This window comes from Dromiciops gliroides, chromosome 1 (genome assembly GCF_019393635.1).
Source record: "Dromiciops gliroides isolate mDroGli1 chromosome 1, mDroGli1.pri, whole genome shotgun sequence".
Classification (NCBI taxonomy): Eukaryota; Metazoa; Chordata; class Mammalia; order Microbiotheria; family Microbiotheriidae; genus Dromiciops; species Dromiciops gliroides.
The window spans coordinates 479,448,727-479,472,746 of NC_057861.1; the positions used below are offsets into that span (position 1 = coordinate 479,448,727).

The window sequence follows — 24,020 nt, forward strand, 5'->3', positions numbered from 1 at the left end:
GTGTTGTCTGGGACTCTGAGAAGTTAAATGACCTTCTTGAGGTTACAAAACTAGCATGTGCCAAAAGTAGTACTAGAACCTAGATCCCCCTGACTACAAGACTCATGCTCTATCCGCTGTGTCCCAATGCCTTTGCCTTCCAGGAAAGGTCCCCATTATCATTATTATTCATTATATATAACTATAAGGAATACATTAAAACATCTGGAAAGTATCACAAGAATACTAACTACACAGGCATAGAGATTCTGATTTTAGGTTTAGAAGAAATCAGACAAACATGTAATTCAGGGAACTCAGCAATTTGTGGACATCATGATACACACACACACATACCAAATTATATACATATATGTATATGTGCATATATATATTTAGTAAAATATAATTATAGATTGTAATAAGGCAAATAGGGGGAAGTGTAGGTACCAATAGGCTTAACAGCAATGAGGATTTGTTTTGTAATAGGTGTAATGTATATTGAAAATATAACAGGTATCAATTTTTTTAAACAGGCATCAAAAATGAGAATTTCTTTGTGATATAATCTCTATTTCTGACAACCCACATTTAAAATACTACACAACAATGCATATATTTGCATCATCCCTTTATTTCATAACCAGAAACAATACAGTTCCATAGGGTAAGTCATCAATAAATAATGGTTGTTTAATCATTAAACATAAAACCCCACCTCTCTTTGGCATCTGACAGTATTCTATTTCTTGTCAAACTAATGACTGTATAGATATATAGTTTATCTTGGAGATTATTCTTTAATGCAGTAAGTTTAAAAAGGTGCAATTTACTTGAAAATGTACAAAAGCTGAAAAATATTTCCAGCAAAACAACTGATCAAATCAGCAGGATGTAGGCAAACTATTCCAAGGCTCTTTACTGTAGCTTACTACAGTGGAGGTATAATAAAAATGAGTGAAAAACATTCCTAATGTTTTTTATCACATGCTCGGGCTCCCGAGCTTTCTATCCAGTCTGGTTAAAGAACAGCTGCAATTTGCACCAGGAATGGCCAATTCATCAATTAAAAGATGTCCCTATTTCATAAATAAGGTTCCTAACCCTGAAATCATTCACTAGCCTTCCAAAATAAAATATTAAATGCTGCCAGAAATGCCACTTCAGTGATAAATTGCACCTTTAAGAGACTGCCCCCCCAAAAAAGAAACAGGAACTTTTACAAAAAGGTTAAGTTACATACATTTTCAAAATATATTCAAGCCCAGTTCGAATAGTATTCGTTATTAATGTTTGGACATTATTTCTTCAGCCACAAATTGAACCAGTGCATTTGACATAAATTGTTAGCTAATCCAGGATTAACCCATTAAGACTGCAGAAGCATTTTATGCCTTCAAACTAATCTTAGAAGCTAGGTTTTCAATAAAAATGTTCTGTGCTATGCACAGCTAAAACTGAAATGATTTAATGCCATGCTGAAAGATATCACTTCAATATTAATTTAAATATTCAGTAATAGAAATTATGACTTCATTTCTAAAAGTTTCACTCACTGAAGATTCAGATGCAGTCAGTATTATAACTATAATCCACAATCAAAAACAAAAAAACCCAAACCAGATTCTCATGATGTTTCAGGTGAATTTCAATTCAGAATTTTTAAGTTAAAAGAACTATTCAACTTATGAAACCTCATACCGTAAACTTCCTGGAGAAGTCTACCCTCATAAATGGTAAAATAAATATTTTGTATCTCAAATTTAATTTTATTAAGATATACTTTAAAGAAATATTTTACAACAGTAGGGAAGATCAATAAATTTCCAAGAGGAAATTTTAAAAAATTGTTCAATAACATTACTGAATCAAGTGAACAGAGATTTTCTTGTCCATCTGAAATGTTATTTTTTTCCAGTGCAAAATCAGTTATAAAACATTTAAACTGAATTTTTAAAAATAAAAAGTGGTCCAATACAGCAATATTCAGTTCTCAAATTTCAAAAACATATCATTACCATACATATATATCTATATATCATAGTAAAATACAGAAAGAAATTAACAAGTAATTGAGTACTTATCTGATATAAATTTCCAGTATGTCATACCAAGTCAGCAACAACTAGGCAGATCCCATTTCCAAGCTGCATGTCAAATCATCATAAAGACTTTATATTTATCTATTGAAGTCTCTTTTTGCTACCTAAATAGTTATCCAAAGTAACGCCTACCAATTAAAGTCACTCTGATTTTCCTGGAGATCGTTTATTCTGAATAACTCTTCCCCAAAATACCTGTAATTTTGCTTCCATATTGAACATTTTATTCAAATTTTGTTGTTATCATTGTTGTCGTTCCAAGAACACTTAGCTGATATGACCTCCTATGATGTTGGAGATTCATTTCTACAGTACAAGAATGGATTTTTGCAGCCAAGTGAAACCAACCCAGAATTGGTTTACCCTCCCCCTAAGACTTGTAATTCATGTGTTGTTCCTAGCAAACATACGGTCCCCTCGGAGGGTCAGATGTTGAAGTTGATACTGCAGCACTTCAGTGTCAGCAGGTTCCTTGATGTTCATTTTATCTAGATTGAGGTAGTCCAGTGATTTTGAATGAGCCCTTTTACCTTTGAGAAGACAGAGAGGTAAAGGACCATGAAGAGCCTTGTAAGGTTCATAAGGTATAGCCTTAGTGCACTTATCTCCTGAGCTGGGCATTCGTCTTCGCCTCCTTCCATTAACAGCAGGGATTTCATATGGCTGGTAGTACCTACTCCTGGTTTTGTATAAACGAGAAGAACGTGCGAGTCCTGTTTCAAGCTGTTTGGAGCGCAAGGTAGGCACGGATTCCCCCTTATTCTCTTCACCTCCTGAGCACTTTTGGGCTAACTTTAAGAGCTCCTCACCAGTTGTGAAGCCAACCAAGTAGTTAGAATCCATATGAAGGATCTGATAACCTGAAACGGTCCGTCTCATTGGTGAGCAGGGAGTGCTAGAGCAGCGAGGCTTTTCTGTTTCGGCTCTTCCTGGGGAACTCACTTCTGACACAGGTAAAGGAAGGGTAGATAGGGTAGTTCTGGAGTCTCCATTAATGTCTACTTCCATTTTAAGTACCAGCCTGCACACCCCTATAAATAAAACAGACACAGATTAGAAAAATAGAGCATGTGAAATTTTTAGCTAAGCTGGATCATTCTGGGAGGCTTAGGAAGCCTGAAATAACACTCAACAGAAATGGTCAATATTCTTCTGACAGATTCCATCTTTCATTTCATAAAACATCTCAAAGCAGCTATAAAATTGCTACTACATTTCTGCCTTCAAGAACTTATCAGTCAAGTGAAACTAAGGTCTGAAATGCTTCCAAAATATTTAGTTCTGAAGCACAACAAAAAAGGAAATATGCCTCTTTAAGAATTCACAGAAGCAGAGTTCTCAGTGTAGCATTCAACATTCAGCAAATTATTAGCAATAATAGCTAACATTTATCTAGCACTTACTACTACTACTACTAGCTAACATTTATATAAAACTATGTGCCAGGGCAGCTAGGTGGCGCAGTAGATAAAGCACTGGCCCTGGATTCAGGAGGACCTAAGTTCAAATCCATCCCCAGACACTTGACACAAACTAGCTGTGTGACCCTAGGGACGTCACTAAACCCTCACTGCCCCACAGAAACAACAACAACAACAACAAAAAACTTATGTGCCAGACACTGTGCTAAATGCTTTTGATCCTCACAACAACCTTAAGAAGTAGGTGCTATTATTATCCTCATTTTACAGATGAGCATACTGAGGCAAACAGAGGTGATGTGATTTGTCCAGGATCACATAGCTTGTAAGTGGGGTTGAATTTGAACTCTGGTCTTCCACACTCTAGGCCTGATGCTCTATTCACTGCAACACCTAACTGCTCTAAATTAAAACGTAACAAAACAAAATTTCAGTAAGGTATCAAACTGTATTCCTTGAAAACATATCATTTTATATTCTGAAGAACCTTATTTTTTAAAAAATATTTTATGGGTGCCTTGTCCTAGCATTACAGTCATTTCTGGAGGTAAAAATCTCTCTCTCTCTCTCTTTCTCTAAACAACACCACCACATCCTACAACATATACAACATTCTGCCCAAAAAGTGACCCCCTCTGCTTTGTAAAGAATTCATTGTTATTTGAGGTTTTTATGGCCCCATCTTTTGGCTAGAATTAAAAAAAAACCTCAGCACAGGCACAAGCCTGGGGCTCCACAAACTGCACAGTGCTCCACCCACTGGTTGTAGCCATTGCCATGGCGCTGGCACCTCACAACATCACCACTCACCGACACCTGCATGGGCCTGGCAAAATTACAATGATTGGAAGTCTAGTGAGGGCAGTCATGTGACTGTCAGAGCGGCCAGCCTGGGGTCTGCTGGGAAGAAGGGAGGTTTTCTGCCATTCTAGCTTGAAGCTGGAAGGCGACAGGACACTGCTGTGTATTCTCAGCCGATTCCTGGGCGGTAGTGTTGTTCAGGTCATATAATTTCCCTTTTCCCCATTTTATTTCCTTTCCCTTGATCCTACTGATCCTGTATGTGTTTTTTTTAAGTTCGTTCTTGTTAAATAAATCTGCTCTGTTTTGAGGGAGACTGCCGGTCTCCTTCCTTGCCCCAATATTGCGGCGAGCTGCCTAGATAACATTCCCCAATTAAAAATTGGTCCCTACAGTTTTGTCATAAGGAGAAAGCAATGTTATTTGATTACGTTCTCCTAAACCATCACTGGATTTTTAATTACTTAGAATTTATTTTTCTTTTTATGCATCTGTTTAAAATACAGATCCAGCTATTGACATCAACCATCATTTCCAGTTAATTATTTATTTGGCAAGAATAACCCATCCGTGTCCAAAAAGGATCTGAGGCAGATAATTTCTAGCTGTGCTTTTAAGGAGAAAAATAATTACCATCAATTTACTCTTTAAATTTAGTTCTACAACACTTAACTCCTTTCCCAAACCACAGACATACATAAATCTACAAAAGCCCTTTTTCTATATAACCAATGATTTATGCAAATAAAACCAGTATTTATCTTGCAGCTTTTTGCAAGGAACTGATTGTCACTACACATAATAAATGTGTTCTTGAAAGGCTTAAGTTCCATTTAGTCCAGGGCTTCTCAAACTTTTTCCTTTCAAGACCCTGTTGTGCCTGAGAAATTTTCATGTGACCCCCAAGTTTATATGTATATAAAAGAGGTATTCATGTTTTACTGTTGCCAAACTTTTCGCGACCCCCCTACATTTAGCCACATGACTCCATATGGGGTCACAACCCACAGTTTAAGAAGCTTTGATATAGAAGATGGTGCTTGAGCTATGAGATGGAAATAAGAAGGGAGGGGATTACAGGCATATGGGAAGGCTAATGTTTTCATTTTCATTTTCATTTTGCACAGGAATCAGAAATCAAGTGTGTGGGATAGAGAAGGTCAGTTTGCTTGGTTCAAAGAGTGCTGAAGGGGGAGTGATATCCAATGTGCCTAGAAAGACATAGACCTTTAAAAGGTAAACAGGAACTTATATTTTATCCTAGAGGAGTTTGCTGAGTAGGGAAAGCACAGGGTCAGATCTAAGCTTAAGGAAAATTTCTTAAGCATCCTTAAGTGTAGTATGGACTGGAGCAATGAGATACCTGAGGCAGGGTGAAAATTAGGGGACTGTTACAATAATCTACATAAGAGATGATAAAGACCTGAACCAAAGTGGTAGCTCTGTGAGTGGAGAGGGAAAAGTCAAATGTGAGGAATGAAGCAAATATAAAAATAGCAAGATCAGGCAACGGACTGGATATGTGGGAGTGAGGGAAAAGAGTTCAGGTTATTGCTAAGATTACAAATTTGAGACCAGAGAGACTACAGTATCTTCAACAGAAATAGGGAGGCTTTGAAGAGGAAGGTTTATATATGTTGAATTCAAGATGGAACTTGAAATGGGTAATAAGCAACTGGTGATGTAAGCTCAGAGGGGAGAATGGGCCTGAAGACAGACAGACAAACAGAAATGGGAGTCATCTGTGGAAAGATTATAGTTAAACTCATTATGGCTGATGGGATTACCAAGGAAAAGATTATATAGAGAGAAGAGGGTCCAGTACAAACCTTGGGAAACACTCAAACAATTTGCAGTGTGAGATGGATGAACCAGCAAATGAGACCAAGAAGGAACAACCAGACAAGTAGAAGAACCACCAAAAAAAAAAAAAAAACAGAAAAGAAAGAATATCCTGGGGAGTTTTAGTACAAGTATAAGTCAACAGAGCAACATGACATCCCCGCCCCCACCCAAAAAAGCAAATGCAATTAATTCTCCATTAAAATAAGTAGCATGCCCACAATGGGAAAGGTCATTATCCCACTCCATAAGCCTTAGTCAGAATTCATAGGGAGTGTTAGGTTCAACTGGGTACCACGTTTTAAGAACATGGATGTGATCCAGAAGATGAGAACTGAGATGGAGTCTGAGGGAGCTAAGAGACCATGCCATATAAAGACTGGTTGGGGAATGAAGACTGCTTAACTGGAGAAGAGAAGCTTTAGAGGGAACACGGGAGGTATCTTCAACTATTTGAAAGTGTCACATGGAAGGTGGATTAGGTTTATCACACTTGGCACCAGACCAACAATGGGTAGAAGCTGCAGAAACAAGGATTCTGATTTAATAAAAGGAATCTTCAAAACAATGCTTAAAAACAAAACAGGTTGCTAGGAAAGTTATGGTCCCTACTCACCCCACCTCCCCAAGGAGTTTTTAAGTTAATATTGAATGACAGTCCTATTCAAGTATGAGTTTGACTATAAAGACAATCTGTTCAGGGCTAAATAGCCCCAATCGGTAAGCTTCTATTGTAGAACCAAGAACTTACAAGCAAAGAAGGCAAGTCAGGCCACAAGACTTACAGGGCATTAAATGACAGTTCTTATGTGACAAGTAATTCAGAGTCCAACTGATTAAGATACATTCCCTTAAAATTAAATCTAGTTTTAACCTTTCAAAACTTCCTCAAATAACTTTTTTAAGAACTGGGGCATAGACATAAAATAAAAGCAAATTTTAACTCAACTAGACATTTTTCATACCCATAACCAAATCTCAAGTTGAACTATTTTACCATATTATTTATATACTTGCATATTTTAGTATCCATTTTTAAAGTTCTAAATGAGACTGAGAAGAAAAGTAAAATTTCAAAATGAGTAGTTTTTGAGTAATGGCTCCTGAGTTAGGTGGTGAGAGATAATGAAGTATAAAATATAGTTTGTGCTTTGAAGGAAGTAAAAATCTAGTTGAGGAAACAAAACAAATACATGAGAAGTTAAATGAAAATAGAAAACTTAAATAACAGTTCGTAACAACAATAGATGTCACAAAGCAGTATACGATTAACTGCAAATTGAATGGTATAAACAATGAGTGTTTGGGAGCTCAGAGGAGGAAGAGATCATTTCAGGATGATGTGGGAGTTTATGGAGAAAAGCATTATGGAGGAAAAGATTTTAAACTGGATCTTTAAGAATGATGACTTATATCAGCTAGGTGTAAAGCGGAGAGAGCACTTGGGGCAAAGGCACTGCAAAAATACAGAAGTAGAAAAACAAGGAATATTGGGGGAAAATGAGTCAAATAGTTTGACTGAAATGTAGGAAGAGTAAAAGGAAATTATATTGAAAAGCTAAGCCAGGACATGAATATGAAGACCCTTGAATGCCAGGTTAAGGAATCCAGCCTTTATCTTACTGTCATGGGGAACCCCTAAGGGTTTTATGGACAGGAAAGAGACCTGATAAGAGTATTTTAAAATTAGAGAAAGTTTAACCTGATTGGAATATACAGTCTAGATTTGTGGAAAAGATAATATAAGCAGGGAACCCAATTAAGAAGCTACTAGAATTATCCTAATAGCACAGTACCCACTGTAATTATAGAGGAAGTAGAAAAAGCACAAAAGAGAAAACAGGAAAAGCAGTCAGAGTGAGGAACTGGTATACAAGATAACTGAAGAAGAAAAAGCTATCAAAGGTTTGGGGAGAAATAAGGTACTTATGGTCGAGAACAGAAAAAAAAATTCTATAGGACTTGGTAACTGAAATGAGAGAAGAGAGAAAAAGTCAAAGATGACTCCATTGTTTTGAGTCAATTACACCTAAGGACATTCAAATGGAAATACCCAGCTGGCACTGACTTGTTTGTGCCTCTCTCCAAGGGAGAAGAATAGATGTCACACAATGGATCTGAGACATGATGCATGAAGTCAGAATCCTTGTGCTTGCTTTCTCTCCAATAGTTTCTCTGTGAAACCAATTGACACCACTGTACTTACTCTGGTGCAGTATGGTAGGCAATTGCCAACAGGCTTGGCTTCCAAACTTCTCAATGACACAAATACTCATCTACTTAATACCAATGTATTTCTGATGATGGTATGTAGCTACATGTTAGAGAGCACAACAGATTCTGAAGAATTAGAAATGAGTGCTACCATGAGGAAATCATCTGATTAGCTTTTTTTTTTTTTGTGAGGCAATTGGGGTTAAGTGACTTGCCCAGGGTCACACAGCTAAGTGTCATGTGTCTGAGGCTGGATTTGAACTCAGGTCCTCCTGATTCCACGGCCGGTGTTCTATGCACTGCGCCACCTAGCTGCCCCCTGATTAGCTTTTAAAGCACCTCCTAACCTAGATACAACCTATATTTTGAGCTTCACAGGACATGACTTCCCTCCAGCACCTTGCATGCGATCCAACCAAACTGTTCTTCACTCTGTTGTTCCTCATACACTGTGCCTTTTGCACTAGTTATTCCTCATGACTGGAATATACCCCTTCCTGAAGCTCAAATATCACCTTCTACATGAAGACTTTTCTGCTCCCTGAAGTGTCCTCCACTTTATATTTATTCTGTATATAATCAGATATGCCCTTATTGTCTTGCCCGTTAGAATAGGGGGTTCCTTGGGAGTGATGCTTGCTCTAATAGTTTGGTGTTGTGATTGTTCACAAAACAGCTGATTTGGGGATCTTGAAGGCTCTGCCAGGATGGCACAAGCTATAGGCAAGTTCCACCATACCAGAAAGGCTTTGAGTGTGGTCTCAGAAACAGACCAAGTCTATTTTCCAATGATCAACTTAGCTAACTAAAGAAAGGTACATCCCTCCCCACTAGGCTGGACAGATTATGAATTTTTTTGGCCAAAGCAACCATAAAACAAAGACAAACTTTATATGGGCTTCAATCCTGCATGCCCCACCCCCCTTCCACTTCTTCAAGAGCAAGAAAGGAAACAGAAGGCACTAAGAATCACACTTTTAGATCATCAATAAACTTCAATTTAATTACTTGCATTTTGAATGTGAGATCCTTGTCCACTAACCAATGAATGAACATATGGCTTGAGAGAGCTAAAATCGCATCAATCTTGTCAACCTATAGCAATTCCCGCTATAAATGTAAGAAGATAAAAGGAAATTGCAGTTAAATGGAAAGATGATCGTGAAGAGGCAAAGAAAAGAGCTGATGGAATGGATTTTATCATATACCCAAAGGTAACAAAAAACAAGTAGTAGGGAGAGACTTGGTCATCACATATAGTAATAAGAAAGAAGGGTGTTTGCAAAAAAACCAAAACCAAAACCAAAAAAACCCCACAAAAAAAAACAGAAAAACACCAGGAAAATAATTGCAGCTCACGCATCTACATTAGTTGCAAAAGATGATGTAGTGGAAAAAGTCACAAAGAACTTGATGAGACTCTCCAAACTGAATCAACACTGATACTTAGTGACTGATGCAAAAGTAAGGAAAAGGTAATGATAGGGAGAAACATATGGGAAAGCATGGTTCAGGAAAAAAGGCAAAAAAGAGGCCAAAGTCTTATAGATTACACAGAATACTCACACCTTTCATATTAGCATGAACACTTTCTTCAAAAAAAGAATTAATAGTTTCTAGATATGATCATCAAATTTAACAGACAGAAAAAGACATGCTATTGGTACAGGAGTTATATCGTTACTGGTCTCTGCATAGTCAGAATACTGACTTATCAGACCTAACATAAGAAGTAGTAAGATACAAAAATGAATAATAACAATAAAAATATGATGTATAAAACAACTTAACCCTGAACTATTTAAACAAGTAATTGACATTCAAAAATGATAAATGGACAACAGAATGAAATGACATCAACAATGACTGTAATAATTTTATACAGATATTTAGCCAGTGTAAATAAATTGCTACAGCAGAGACGAAAACAGGTGAGAAAGAACATTAGTCAGCAAACATCAGACATACTTGCCAAAACAAGAGAGGCAGCTGCCAATGGCAACACTAGGTTACAATATAAACTTATTTGTATAATCTTACAGAAAAATGATGGACATTTATAAGCAGAATTGTTTTGTAAATCAGAAAGAAGCAAAGGAGAATGAGATTAATTTAAAGAAGTCTTGGCAAGATATCTAAAGGGCACTTAAGGATAAAAATGGAGACAGGGCAACACACAAGAAAAACAGAAAAGAACTGTAAAGATTGTTGTAACTGCTTTCTCCATCAAGAGCAGTGAAAGCACCACACTGGAACTCTAATAGCACAATACTCACTGTATTTATAGAGGAAGTAGAAAAAGCACAAAAGAGAAAACAGGAAAAGCAGTCAGAGTGAGGAACTGATATACAAGATAACTAGAGAAGGGAAAGCTATCAAAGGTTTGGGGAGAAAAAAATCTCACACCTTATTAATACAGAAGAAAGGTGACCAAGGGAACATCAATAACTACCAACCTATATGCCTACAAACCCATCCATACAAAATCTTTATATGAATCATTTACAGCAGTTGAGAATAGTCTTTAAAGTTGGCTTTCATAATTTTCAACAATGGATCACATCTTTACCATCTCACAATTAATTGAAAGATAATCATTCAAGATTCCTTGAAAGAGATAACAAAAATAACCCTTTTTTACAACCCTTGGATCGAAATCAGACAAGGCATATATCAGGGAGAGGTATGCTCATCAAAGAAACTAAAGAGGGATTCCCTTTTGATGCTGAAGTCTTACAGAGGATCCAGTCTGTGGATAACATTGTGCCAAGTGCAGCAAATCCCAGACCACTGCCTGGCCTCTTGGAAGTAATCTTTAATCCATCAAGGAATTCATCATCTACAAAGGAAAGATCTAGTAGATGAGGAATATCGATTTCCCAGATTACAATATGCATTTCTATGTACAACCCAGAAGAGTGGATTCATCGGTATCATGTGCATGGAAAATACAGTAAAATTATATAACAAGATGGTATAAGGGTTGAACAAAAAGAGGAAAGCAAGCTATACTAACCTTCAAGAAGGTCCTTTAATTATTCTAGTTTTCCCATGAAAGCAAGTATACACAAATGCTTTATTTTTGCATGATTTTAGACAGGAAAAAAAAAAGCCTTCTGTTAAAACAAAGAATCTGTCTCCCTCTTTATGCTCTTTTTTTTTTTTTTGTATGTACCAACAATGGCTCCTGATTCATCACTGACCTTAAATTCCTATGTCTGATCTGATCTGTGTCCATCTCCACGATTTTGACACAAAGTCATAAGTTCATGAAGCACCACGCTAAAAGTCCTCCTACCACCAGCCTGAGCCTGGACTAATAAGGAAGGTCCTTTGGTAGATCCAGAGTCAATGACCGCTAATTTTGATCTCTAACCTCAGGAACCTCAGGAAATTCTCTCCTACATATAAGATCAAAGACTCATCTTTAGACTACTAGCTGCTGTGAATTTTGGAGATGTAAGTCCCAACTATTAAGTAGAACAGTAGGGATCAATAATAGGTACTAAGCCAGAGATACCTAGAAGAACAGGAGTGAATGTGACCTAAAGTGGAAGTGCTCTAAGGTCTCTTAGTAGCTGTGCTCCTGACCATTTAAGACCAAGATAATTTTAATGCACCCTAAAATTTCGTCCAAATAAATATGCTTTAATAACATATAATTTATGTTTGAGTTTTCATATAGCAAGTAGGTAGTACAGTGGATAATTTATAGTCAGGAAGACCTGAATTCACATCTTGTCTCAGATACTTACTAGCTGTCAGTTTGTGTTTCTCCACCTGTAAAATGTGGATTATATTAACACCCACCTCGGTGAGATAATATATGTAAAGTTCTTTGCAAACCTTAAAATTCTATATAAATGCTAGTTGTCGTTGTCATCTTCATCATCATCACTTAGCTTTCTTGTGTGGCCATCAACTTACTACAAAAGTCGTCTAATAATAGAATATCTGCCACTAAGAAGATAAGAAGATTAATAATAAGCTCTACTTGTAGATACCAACTCAAAGACTTGCCTAAAGCTTTAACTACAATATTTTGAGTGTTATTAAAAATGGGGTACTACCAGGATCTAGGAAAAGCACTCTACATCTCATTAATTTATATCAAATAAAGATAAAAACTCAAGCTGGTGACAAGACAAAGAAAAAGAGCTCCTTATCCATTTTTTCAAGCCCTAAATTCTGCTGTCATTTCTAGATGTAAGTGTGATACATTATTCTTGAAGAATTTAATACATTAAATTATTAGAGCATAACCCTACCATCACCCCACCTCCTCACCTCCACAAAACAGGAGAGAGTCTATCTAAACTGGAAAAGTGAATTCCATTTTTCAACAGATTTTAATATAGTTTCATCCAAAAAAGCAAATTTCATGTCTGACCCATATTTAAAAAGTCAAGGCAGAGGAACATTGGGAGAAATTAAAGCTATGATAAACAAAATAATTTTTAAAATGTATAGTCCCATGGAGTCTGAATGCAGCTTGAAACATACTACTTTCACTTTTGTTGTTACTTTTTTGTTACTGTTCTTGTTTATCCTTTCTTGCTTTTTGCCCTTTTTTTGATTCTTCTCTTACAACATGACTAATGTGGAAATATGTTTAACATGATTGTAATGTATAACCTATATCAAATTGCTTGCTGTCCTTGGGAAGGGAGAGGGAAGGGAGGGTGGGAGAAAAATCTGGAACTCAAAAATTATCTTTACATGTAAATGGAAAAATAATAAAGACAAACAAATAAATAAATGAAAAATTTAAGGTACCTCTAATTCATTTACTCCAGACTTTCTCTATAAGGATCAAGACACTGCTTCTTCCTGGAAGTTCACTCCAGCTCTGGAGTTCACATTGGAACTACCCTCCACCAGTTATATAATATACTCTGTGTGTGTATGTGTGTGCGCGCATGCGCACACAAAATGGCTCTCTGATGATGCTTTACAAATATCTAAGGAAAGAAGGAAAGAAAAAGGTAAAGGAGAAACTGAAGGAAAACTGAGAGATGCAGAATCTATGCTTTCAAATTGTGGTGCTAGAAAAGACTTTTGAGAATCCCTTGGACAGTGGAGATCAAATCAATCAACACTTATCAATTCAGCCTCTTCACTGGAAGGTCAAATACTGAAGCTGATGCTTAAATGCTTTGGCCACATAATGAGAAGATGGGAATCATTGGAAAAAACCCTAATACTGGGAAAGACCGAAGGCAAAAGAAAAAGGGAATGGCAGATGGATAGATGGTGTCATGGAAACAATAAACATGAACTTGGAGAAACTTTGAGAGATAGAAAAGGACAGAAAGGCCTGGCGTGCTGTGGGTCACAAAGAGTCAGACACAAATGAATGACTCAACAACTCTCTCTCTCTCTCTCTCTCTCTCTATATATATATACATACACACACATATGTGTGTATTCATACACATACATATACACACATATATAAAGACATGTGTGTATACATACACACATATGTATATGTATATGATTAGATGGCTCCTCCTAGAACCTCCATTTAAGGAAGGCACCCCAGGGGCCAGGTGAGTCTCATTTCTCTCCAGACCTGACTCTGCACTTTCTCTAAGATGCCCTGCACCAGGTACCTAGTCTCCATCACCACCCTTGCCACAGTTTCAACTTTCCCTCCATCAGGAGGGCAAAAAGAAGAGTCTCAATAGACGAAGCTTCACACAAGGCCTGGCACATAATAACCCCTTTATAAAGACTTGTTGATGGGTTGACTGAGCATGCAAATAAACATTTTCATTCAGATTATGGCATCTCTACTTAAATCGACTTAAATTGTTCCAACTGAAGCAAATGTTTTGTAGAACCTTATCTGTTAGGCCCAAGCACAATCAAGAGGCAATGATCAGGATGCATGAGGAATGTATACAGCTCAGTACACAGTCACAGATGCTCATGCTTCCTATGTTTGTGACACAAACAGCCATGCTTTGAAAATAAATCCTGCGTGAAAACTCTAGCTGCTTTAACCAGATCTGAAAATCATCAATATGTTTTACACCTATTGCAAGATATTTTTTGATAGGAACAATAATCCCCATTTTTCTATCATACATGTTAATGAATTTACCCCCCAGAATTTTTTTTAATTGTTTCATGTGCTTGGATATATTCTTCTTCTTTTGCCCCGAAAGTAAAAAATGTATCTCAAGTAGGCAGAACTTAAAGAGCATGGTGCAGGTGTATATTGACTTTTAGCCCAAAATACTAGATTCAAGAAAAACAAAGAGCAGATCACTAAGATGTCATCAAAAGCCCTTTCAAATAAAATTTATTTAATATTTTGAATGACTTCATAGGTATAATGGTTGTCAATCATATTTCTTCCCTTCTTGGTTGGGGAGAGGCAATAGAAAAAAGATTCAAAATTGAAAATTAAATTTAAAAAATAAAATAAATCTATTGTAAGGTAGCACCTAGCTGAGAATCAATTGAGTGCTCAGGCCCACGGGCTCTCAGGAGTGAATGGACAGACTGGAAAGAGCTTTAAGGGATAATCAAGCCCAAAGAAGGTACAATGATTTATTCAAGGTCACCTAGCTAGCTAGTTATAGAAACAGAAATACAATTCAGACTTGCTAACTCCTGGGCAGCTAAGACGTCACACTGGATGGAGTGCCATTCCTGGAATCAAGAAGATTCATCTTCCTGAGTCCAAATCTGACCTTAGACACTTCTTAGTTGTGTGGCCCTAATCAAGTCATTTAACCCCATTTGCCTCAGTTTCCTCATCTGTGAAGTGAGAGAGGAGGAAATGGCAAACCACTCCAGTATCTTTGCTAAGAAAACCCCAAAATGTGGTCATATAGAGTTGGCCATAATTGGAAATGATTAAAGATTTACTAACTCTTAGACCTAAGATTTTTCAACACCACAAAGCTCCTTTTGGTAGCTTGTCCTTCAGAATACAATTAAAACTTGATCCCTTCAAAAATTTTAACATTTTTTAAATTTTAAGCATTTATAGAAATGTTTCTAAAATGTATCATAGGGACAACTAGGTGGTGTAGTGGATAGAGTACTAGCCCTGGAGTCAGGAGGACCTGAGTTCAAATCTGTCCTCAAACACTTGACACTTACTAGCTGTGTGACCCTAGGCAAGTCACTTAACCCTAATTGCCTCACACAAAAATTTTTTTAAAAAAATAAAATGTATCACCTACCTCCCTACCTTCTTAAACAGAGCATAATGGACAAGCTAACATTTTACCGACCTGATGTCATCCTTCTAAGAATATCATTTCCAATACTGTTTCAAATGCAGTAATGTTTTCATGGCTAAGATGCACAAAGGTGTTATACTTTCTCAGTTTGTCTGTTTATTCTTATACATTTCCTTATTCTACCTCTGCATATAACAAGCAGCATCATGCTAGAATATGGATGCTGAAGATGGATATAAAGACAAGAAATTAAATAATCCCTACTTCCAAGAGCCTTGTATCCTAACAGAGGAGGCACATATAAATACAGAAATACACACGGAGCAAATTTACAAGATAATTGGGGGGGGGGGGGGAGATGGCACTAGCAGTTGGGGATATCAGGACTCCTGTAGAAGGTTATGCTGGAGCTATACCTTAAAGGAAGAAAAAGACTCTGAGGAAGAGGAGAGGAGCTGCCTTCCAAGCATGAAGGATGATCTATGCAAATGAATGGAGATGAGACATGCAGTGACCCATGAAAACATGGGAGAGAAGGTAAGTTTGGCTACACTGTAGAGTGCAGAAAGAGAGGAAGTAGAAATACAGGCTAAGTCCCAGTGGTGAAAAGCTTTAAAAACCATACAAAGTTCATGATCCAAAAGCATTTGTGCAATGGGAAAGTAATGGATTTGGAGTCAGAAGACTTACATTTGAATCTTGGTTGCACTACTAAGTACCTTTGTGACTTTCAGCAACAACCTCTTTTCCAGTTTCTCAAATGACAGGTTGTACTAGATGACCACTGGGGTTCTTCCAATTCTAAATCTATGACCCTATGATCCTATTTGATCTTAGAGGCAACTGGGAGCCATTGAAATTTACTGAATAGGCAAGTGACCTAGTCAGACATGCACCTAAGAAAAATACTTTGGCAGCAATAGCACAAAGGATGAATTGTGGCAGAAACACCAATTAGGAGGCCACTGCAATGATGAGGAATGAAATGATGAGGAGAGGTAGCATGTGAGAAGAACTGACAACTGACTGGCTATGTAAGGAGAGGAGTTAAGGATAACATTGATTTATGAGCCTGGTAGAACAGAAGAATGGTAGATGCTCTGACAGAAATAAGGCAGTTGGGAAGAGGACAGAGTTTGGGGGGGGGGGGGAAGATGAGTTCCATCTTTTAGAGTTTGTGAGGTTTTCAGGATATTCCATTTGAAATGTCCAATGGGCAGCTGGTACTATGGTCGTAGGGTTAAGGAGAGAAAATGGGGCTGGATCTATAGATCTTAGGAAGACAGGTGCAGAGAAAAATCCAACTAGATCAGCAAACAAGTGTACAGAGAGATTCATAAGATCAGAGGTTTGGAGCTAGAAAAAACCTTAAAAGTCATCAAGTCCAAGTCCTGCATTTTAAAAATTTTTTCATTTATGGAATAAAACAAGCATTTCCATAATACAGTATAATAAAAAATGATGATTGCACACAAAACTGCAAATCTGTTGTAATATGTAATAAATGTAATAAAGTTACCATGTAAATTTCTTTTTTTCCTTTTTTCTTCCCTCCCCCCTCCAAGGCGGCTACCATAAGACACAAATAGGTGTATGTGTATATATATACACATGTATATACATATACATATATATATATAAATGTGTGTATGTAAAATTATTCTACACATACTTCCATTTATCAGTTCTTTCTCTAGATGCAGAGACAGCATCTCTTTTCATTTGTCCTTTATAGTTAATTTGGGTATTTTTAATAGTCAAAATGACTTACTTGCTCAAAGTCATTCTTAAAACAGTATTGCTATGACTGTACACAATGTTCTCTTGGTTCTTCTCATTTAACTACATTATTTTGGGAAAGTCTTTCCATGTTTTTCTAAGATCATTGAGCTCATCATTTCTTATAGCACAACAGTATTCCATCACAATCACAGAACACAACATATTCATCCATTCTCCAATTGATGGGTAATCCTGCAATTTCCAGTTTTTTGCCACCACAAAGAGAGCTGCTATAAAAATTTTAGAACACATAGGTTCTTTTCCTTTTTCCCTAATCACCTTTGGAAACAGACCTGGTGGTGGTGTTGCTGAATCAAAGGGTACAGGCAGTTTAATAATTCTTTGGGCATAATTCTAGATTGTTCTCCAAAATAGTTGGATCAGTTCACAATTCTGTCAAAAACGAATTAATGCCCCAATTTTTCCACATCTCCAACATTGTCACTTTCTTCTTCAATCAGTTTAGCCTATCTGGTATGTGTAAAATGTTATGACATGGTTGTTTTAATTTGCATTTCTCTAATCAATAATGATTTAGAGCATTTTTTATATGACTATAAATTATTTTGATTTCTTCATTGGAAAACTGCATGCTCATCTTTTGACCATTGGGAAATGACTCATATTCTTCATAAATTTGACAAATTTCTTTATATATTTGAGATGAGACCTTTATCTGAGAAACTATCTATAAAAATGTTTTCCCCAATTTTCTGCTTTCCTCCTGAATTTGGATCCTAATTGCTACCCCTCCCTTTTTTGCATCAGCTAAAGCATAATAAATTCTGCTCTAACTGTCCATTTTAATTGTGTGCATCTCTCATTCTTAAATGTGTTCCTTATAAATAACATATTGTTGGATTCTGATTTTTAATCCATTCTGCTATCTGTTTTATGGGTGAGTTCATGCCATTAACATTCAAAGTTATAATTACTATTTGTGAATTTCCCTCCATTTAATTTTTACTATTTTCCTTTTCAGCTTCTCTTTTTACCCTATCCCTGTTACTTTATCTTTTCCAGTTACCTTCCAATTCCTTATAATATCTATTCCTCTAAGAGTCCCTCCCTCATCTTCTCCCCACCCTCCTATTCTTAATCTACATACCATTCCAAAATCCCTCCCTTATCCTCTCTCCTACTCTCCCATATCTTAATCTATTCATCTTTCTGAAAGTCATTCCCCCACCTTATCCCTGTTTTCTCACCTCTCTACAAGTTCAAAATACTTCTCTTTTAGATGCACACATTTTTTCCTCTTCAATCCATTTGAAAGTAAGTTCCCAACATTACCAGCTTTCCACCTTTACCTGCTTCCTCTGTAGTAGTTCTTACATTTCATGCCCCATTTTTATGCTAATAGTTCCTTTTTACCTTTTCCTATCCAATTTTGTTTTTTAGAATCACTCCATCATACACAACTCAGCCCCAACCTTTCTTTCAAACTACCTTAGTAAAGATGACAGTTTTAAGAATACTGATAACATATTCATATATAATAAGTAAACAGTTTGACTTAATGAGTGTCTTATAATTAGTCTTTAATGTTTTCCTTATATTTTACAAATGGGGAAAATGAGTTCCAAGGAGGGATTTTCCCAGGTTCTCCACACAGTACTTGAGGCAAGATTTGCACTCAGGTCTTCCTGACCCTAAGTCCAATGCTCTATTGACTACACCACCTTAAAGAGAAGAGAGCCCGCCAGGACAGTGCCTTGGGGAATACCCATATTTTCAGGGTGGGATATGGATGATGAACCAGCAAAGGAAACTGAAAAAGAATGTTCAGTCAGGTAGGAGGAAGTAGCGTCACAAAAACCCAGAGAGAAGAGAGTATCCAGAAGGAGAGGATAGTCAACCTCAGCAGATAGATGAAGAAAGCCAAGGACTCCAAAACCTCTATTTAAGGAAGGCGCTCAGCAACGACACCACCTTATTTCCCTCTAACCACACTACTTTGAGACTTCTTGGACTACTCCCCAGCTTGCTCTTCTGCTTCTTTTTGTGTTGTCTTGCCCTATTTGATTATAAATTCCTTGTGGGCAGGGACTGTTGGGGGTTTTTTTAAAGCAGTCCTATTCCCAGCACTCACTACAGTCCTGGGCACATAGCAGGTATGTAACAAATGGTGATTAACTGTAAGGGTTGAAAAAAGTCCATCAGATTTGGCAGTTAAAAGACTGTTGGGGGGGGCAGCTAGGTGGCACAGTGGATAGAGCACAGGCCCTGGATTCAGGAGGACCTGAGTTCAAATCCGGCTTCAGACACTTGACACTTACTAGCTGTGTTACCCTGGGCAAGTCACTTAACCCCAACTGCCTCACCAAAAAAAAAAAAAAAAAAAAGATTGAGGGAGAGTTAACATAAAATAAAAAAGATTGATGGTAACTTTGGAAAAAAACCATTTCAGTTGATTGATGAAGTAGGAAGACAAAATGCAAAGGGTTGAAAAGTAACAGGAAAGGGAAATGAAGGCAATAAATGTAGAAAACTCACATGTTACTTACTCCCTTGACCTCACCCCACCCTACCCCACTACCAGCAAATTCCAATCCTCTTTTGGGCTAAGAAATAAAATGTTCTGGAACTGCTGATGAAGTAAGAGAAAGGCTCGAGGAGTTTCTCCTACAAAACAAATAAAAAGGCTTTACAGCAACTACTTAGGTTACTCAAAAACTTTTTCCACTTCTTTATTTATAGGATCACTAGATTTAGACCCGCAAGGCATCTTCCACACCAACCAGTGTCTATCCCTTCTCTTTATAGATGATAAAGGTGAAACCCAGTGAGGAGAAATAATCCAAGGCCCAGGAAAGGAACCCAGGTTCCCTGGGTCCTTGCTGAGTTTTGGTCTATGTCTTAGGGCATCACTGCCCCTGTTACTGATTGGTATATGTGTAAATCAAACCTCAGCTCAACACGATAACAAGCTTCTTCCTACCTAGCCATTCCACCAGGACACCGAGGCCTAGTGAGCACAGCCACCCTGCCCTCTGCTCTGCTATCCATCTCTCACCTCCAGAAGTGGAGAAGCTTGGGTCCCTCCAGAAATTCTACACACACATCACCACCCCCGCCTGGTGGGAAATGAATTCACTAAGCTCTGGGTCTTGCAAGGGGCAGAGCTATCCTAGCTTGATTGGAGAGTAAGTCACTTCAATCTCAAATAGAGCCTTATTTTTTCAACACAATGAGGCCAGGCAGGAAGGACATCTTGCCAGTCCTGTCCCCTCCCTTCTCTCCCCACCCCTCCTCCCCACACAAACACACAAAATCGCACTTTCTATTTCTTGCTCAAAAAACAGTAAGATAAAATTTGCCATTACTGCCCAAAAGGATATGATAGGGGGCAGCTAGGTGGCACCATGGATAAAGCACCGGCCCTGGATTCAGGAAGACCTGAGTTCAAATCCAGCCTCAGACACTTGACACTTACTAGCTTTGTGACCCTGGGCAAGTCATTTAACCCTGACTGCCCCGAAAAAAAAAAAAAAAGGGGGGGGGGTGGAGAGAAAGGATATGATAATCTACTGCCCTGGGGCTCCACTCTAAACCTTGATTCTAAACTGCAAGCTTCTGAAACAAGTTCTCAGTAACATTCCACATTCCCTCATCTATGACCGCCCCAAACCCCTCCCCCCCCATCCCAGGCTCCTAACCAATTAAATTCTCAACTTCTATTTTTCCTATGGAACCTTCATTCTATTTTTTTGTTTGTTTGTTTGTTTTTGGTGAGGCAATTGGGCCTGGAAGTATTGCCATTCCCCCTCTCCTGTCAGGGGTTATGAGAGAAAGTACACCTACTTCAGAAGAGGGAACCAGGACTGTGGAACCAAGAAGCCAGGATTGCTAGGAGATAGAAGGAGTATGACAGGAAGAGGTCTAATGTGTTGGTTAAAAATAGAATGAAGGTAGGGCAGCTAGGTGGCGCAGTGGATAAAGCACGGGCCCTGGATTCAGGAGGACCTGAGTTCAAATCCGGCCTCAGAAACTTGACACTTACTAGCTGTGTTACCCTGGGCAAGTCACTTAACCCCCATTGCTCCACCAAAAAACCAAAAATTTTTTTAAAAATAGAATGGGGGGCAGCTAGGTGGTGCAGTGGATAGAGCACCAGCCCTGGATTCAGGAGGACCTGAGTTCAAATCTGGCTTTCAGACACTTGACTAGCTGTGTGACACTGGGCAAGTCATTTAACCCTCATTGCCCTGCACAAAAATTTAAAAAAAAAAAAATGCTTGCTGACTGAGTGACAATCTGCCCTTACATTACACTTAATGGACTTCAATTTGTTATCAACTTAGAATCCTCACAAATAGTTTTGCTCTCCAGGTCCCTCGACACCTATGATCTGCAGCAGTATTTGACACTATTTACTTCACTTCCATCTCAGCTACACACAAAGGTGGATAAACCCTTATCTCGTCATCACCCATAAGCCAAAATTCTGAAATCTCTCCATCCAATCAATTTCTTTCCTTCCAGCTCTCACACCATTGAAATCTTGACCTTTTAAGAAATCAGTTCGACTTCCCATTTTTCTTGACCTTTGAATCCTTTGACCCATTATCCCATCACTGCCCAAGCCTTTCCAAACCCAGTCTTACACTATTACCACCACCGACCTTATCTTCCCTATTCAAATGCTGCTAAATCCTTCTGGGGAATCACACCACGATTTTAATCTGAGCCCTCAATGCTGCATGCTAATCCACTGATGCTTCAATGATGGATACCCCAAGACATTCTCCACAGTAGCTGTTCTAAACCTTCTCTTCTCAACTACAAATATTACCACCTCCAAAAGGATCTCACCTCAGACTTTACTAAAATAAGTTTAGGCCATACATTTTAAGCTCACTCTCCTCTCCAATTCCATACTTCAAATCACGTGTTTCATCTTCCAGACCTTTCCATCTTTACTCCAATCTCAGAAGATGAAGTTGTTTTTCTCTTCAACAATACCAACCCTTTTAATGGTACCCTTGCTCCCTTCCCCATTCATCTCCTTTAGCAAACTTCCCTCCTTCAACCATCCTTTCTCCCCAATTTTCTACCTTCCCTTATCCACTGGTTGCTTCTCTGCTACCTTCAAACTTGCCCAGATCTCCCTTAAAGAACCTTCACTTGGGGCAGCTAGGTGGTGCAGTGGATAGAGCACAGGCCTTGGAGTCAGGAGGACCCGAGTTCAAATCTGGCCTCAGACACTTTACACTTACTAGATGTGTGACCCTAGGCAAGTCACTTAACCCCAATTGCCTCACCAAAAAAAAAAAAAAAAAAAGAGCCTTCACTTGATGCAAGCATTTCATCAACCTATCATCTTCTATCTCTCCTGCCTTTCATAGCCAAACTCCTAGAAAATGTCCTCAATATTCTTTGCTTCTGCTTTCCTACCTCCTACTCACTTTTCAACCCCTTGGAATATGGCTTCTATTTCCACCACTTGATTTATATTACTGTCTCCCAAGGTCACCTATGATCTCTTTACTGCTAAAAATATGGGGCTTTTCTAAGTTTTCATCATCCTATAACACTTAACACCATTAACCAGTCTTTCCCCTTTGGGATTCTCTCTTCCCTCTAGGTTTTAATGAAACTTAATGAAACTGCACTGTCACGGTTCTTTCTCCCTACAGGATCATAATTCATCTCTCATTCTTTTGTGTACCCAAGAGCTCTGTCCTGGACACTCCTCCTTCTACATACTCTCTCTTGGTGATCTTATCAGTTCCCATGGATTCAATTATTTTCCCCACACAGATGGCACCCAAAACTATATATCTAGTCCTTATCTCCCTTCTAAAGTCCAGATCCCCAGCTTGCTAGACATATCTACCCAGATACTCCATAGGTATATCAAAGTCAACATTTACAAAGTAAAACTCAACTTTCCCACTACTCCTCTTTTTTTTTCCCCCAGGGCAATGAGGGTTAAGTGACTTGCCCAGGGTCACACAGCTAGTAAGTGTCAAGTGTCTGAGGTCCCATTTGAACTCAGGTCCTCCTGAATCCAGGGCTGGTGCTTTTATCCACTGTGCCACCTAGCTGCCCCCCCCCCACTACTCCTCATAACTTGCATCAAGGGCTCCACCATCCTTCCAGTCACCCAGGGTCATAACCTAGGAGTCTTCCTTGATTCTTCATTCTCACTCATCCTTCATATCCATTCAGTTTCCAAATTTTGTCAATTACAGCTCTTCAACAATTCTTGCACCCATGCCATTCTCTGTATTCCTACAACATCTACCCATTTCAGACTCTCACCACTTTTCATCTAAACTATAATGGCTTAATTGGTCTCCCTCTAACCAGTGACTCCCACACCACTGCCAAATTGATATCCCTAAAGCAAATAAATAGCCAACTATGTGTCACTCTCCTGATCATTTCAGTGGCTCCCTATTGTTTTTAAGATAAAACATAAACTCCTCCATCTGGCATTTAAAACCCATTACAATAAGGCTCCAAGTTATCTTTCCAGATTAACTGTACATTGTTCCCTTCATAAATACATTTTTTCCAACCAAAGTGGTCTTATTATTCCCCATACATTGCTTTCCATCTCTTGCCTATATGCCTTTGTATGGGTCTCACCTTGACTCCTAATGTTTCCCTGCTCATTTCTGCTTCTTGGAACCCCAGCTTCCTTCCAGCCACAGCCCCAAGCCTCCTTT

General features: G+C 38.2%; 1 protein-coding gene across 4 annotated transcripts in view; it reads right to left on the reverse strand.

The window, feature by feature from the left end:
• Positions 1 to 593: 593 nt before the first annotated feature.
• Positions 594 to 24,020, reverse strand: part of MACIR (macrophage immunometabolism regulator) — a 36,080-nt gene continuing 12,653 nt past the window's right edge. For 2 of the 4 annotated variants that reach the window (XM_043978744.1, XM_043978746.1), the window contains exons 3-4: positions 13,136 to 13,320; positions 594 to 3,112 (exon numbers count right to left, since the gene is read on the reverse strand). In XM_043978744.1, coding sequence (XP_043834679.1) covers positions 2,466 to 3,089 — 624 coding nt within the window. In that variant the 5' untranslated portion in view covers positions 3,090 to 3,112; positions 13,136 to 13,320 and the 3' untranslated portion in view covers positions 594 to 2,465. The remainder of the gene's footprint in view (positions 3,113 to 13,135; positions 13,321 to 24,020) is intronic. The other 2 variants (XM_043978743.1, XM_043978745.1) reach the window with 1 other exon arrangement.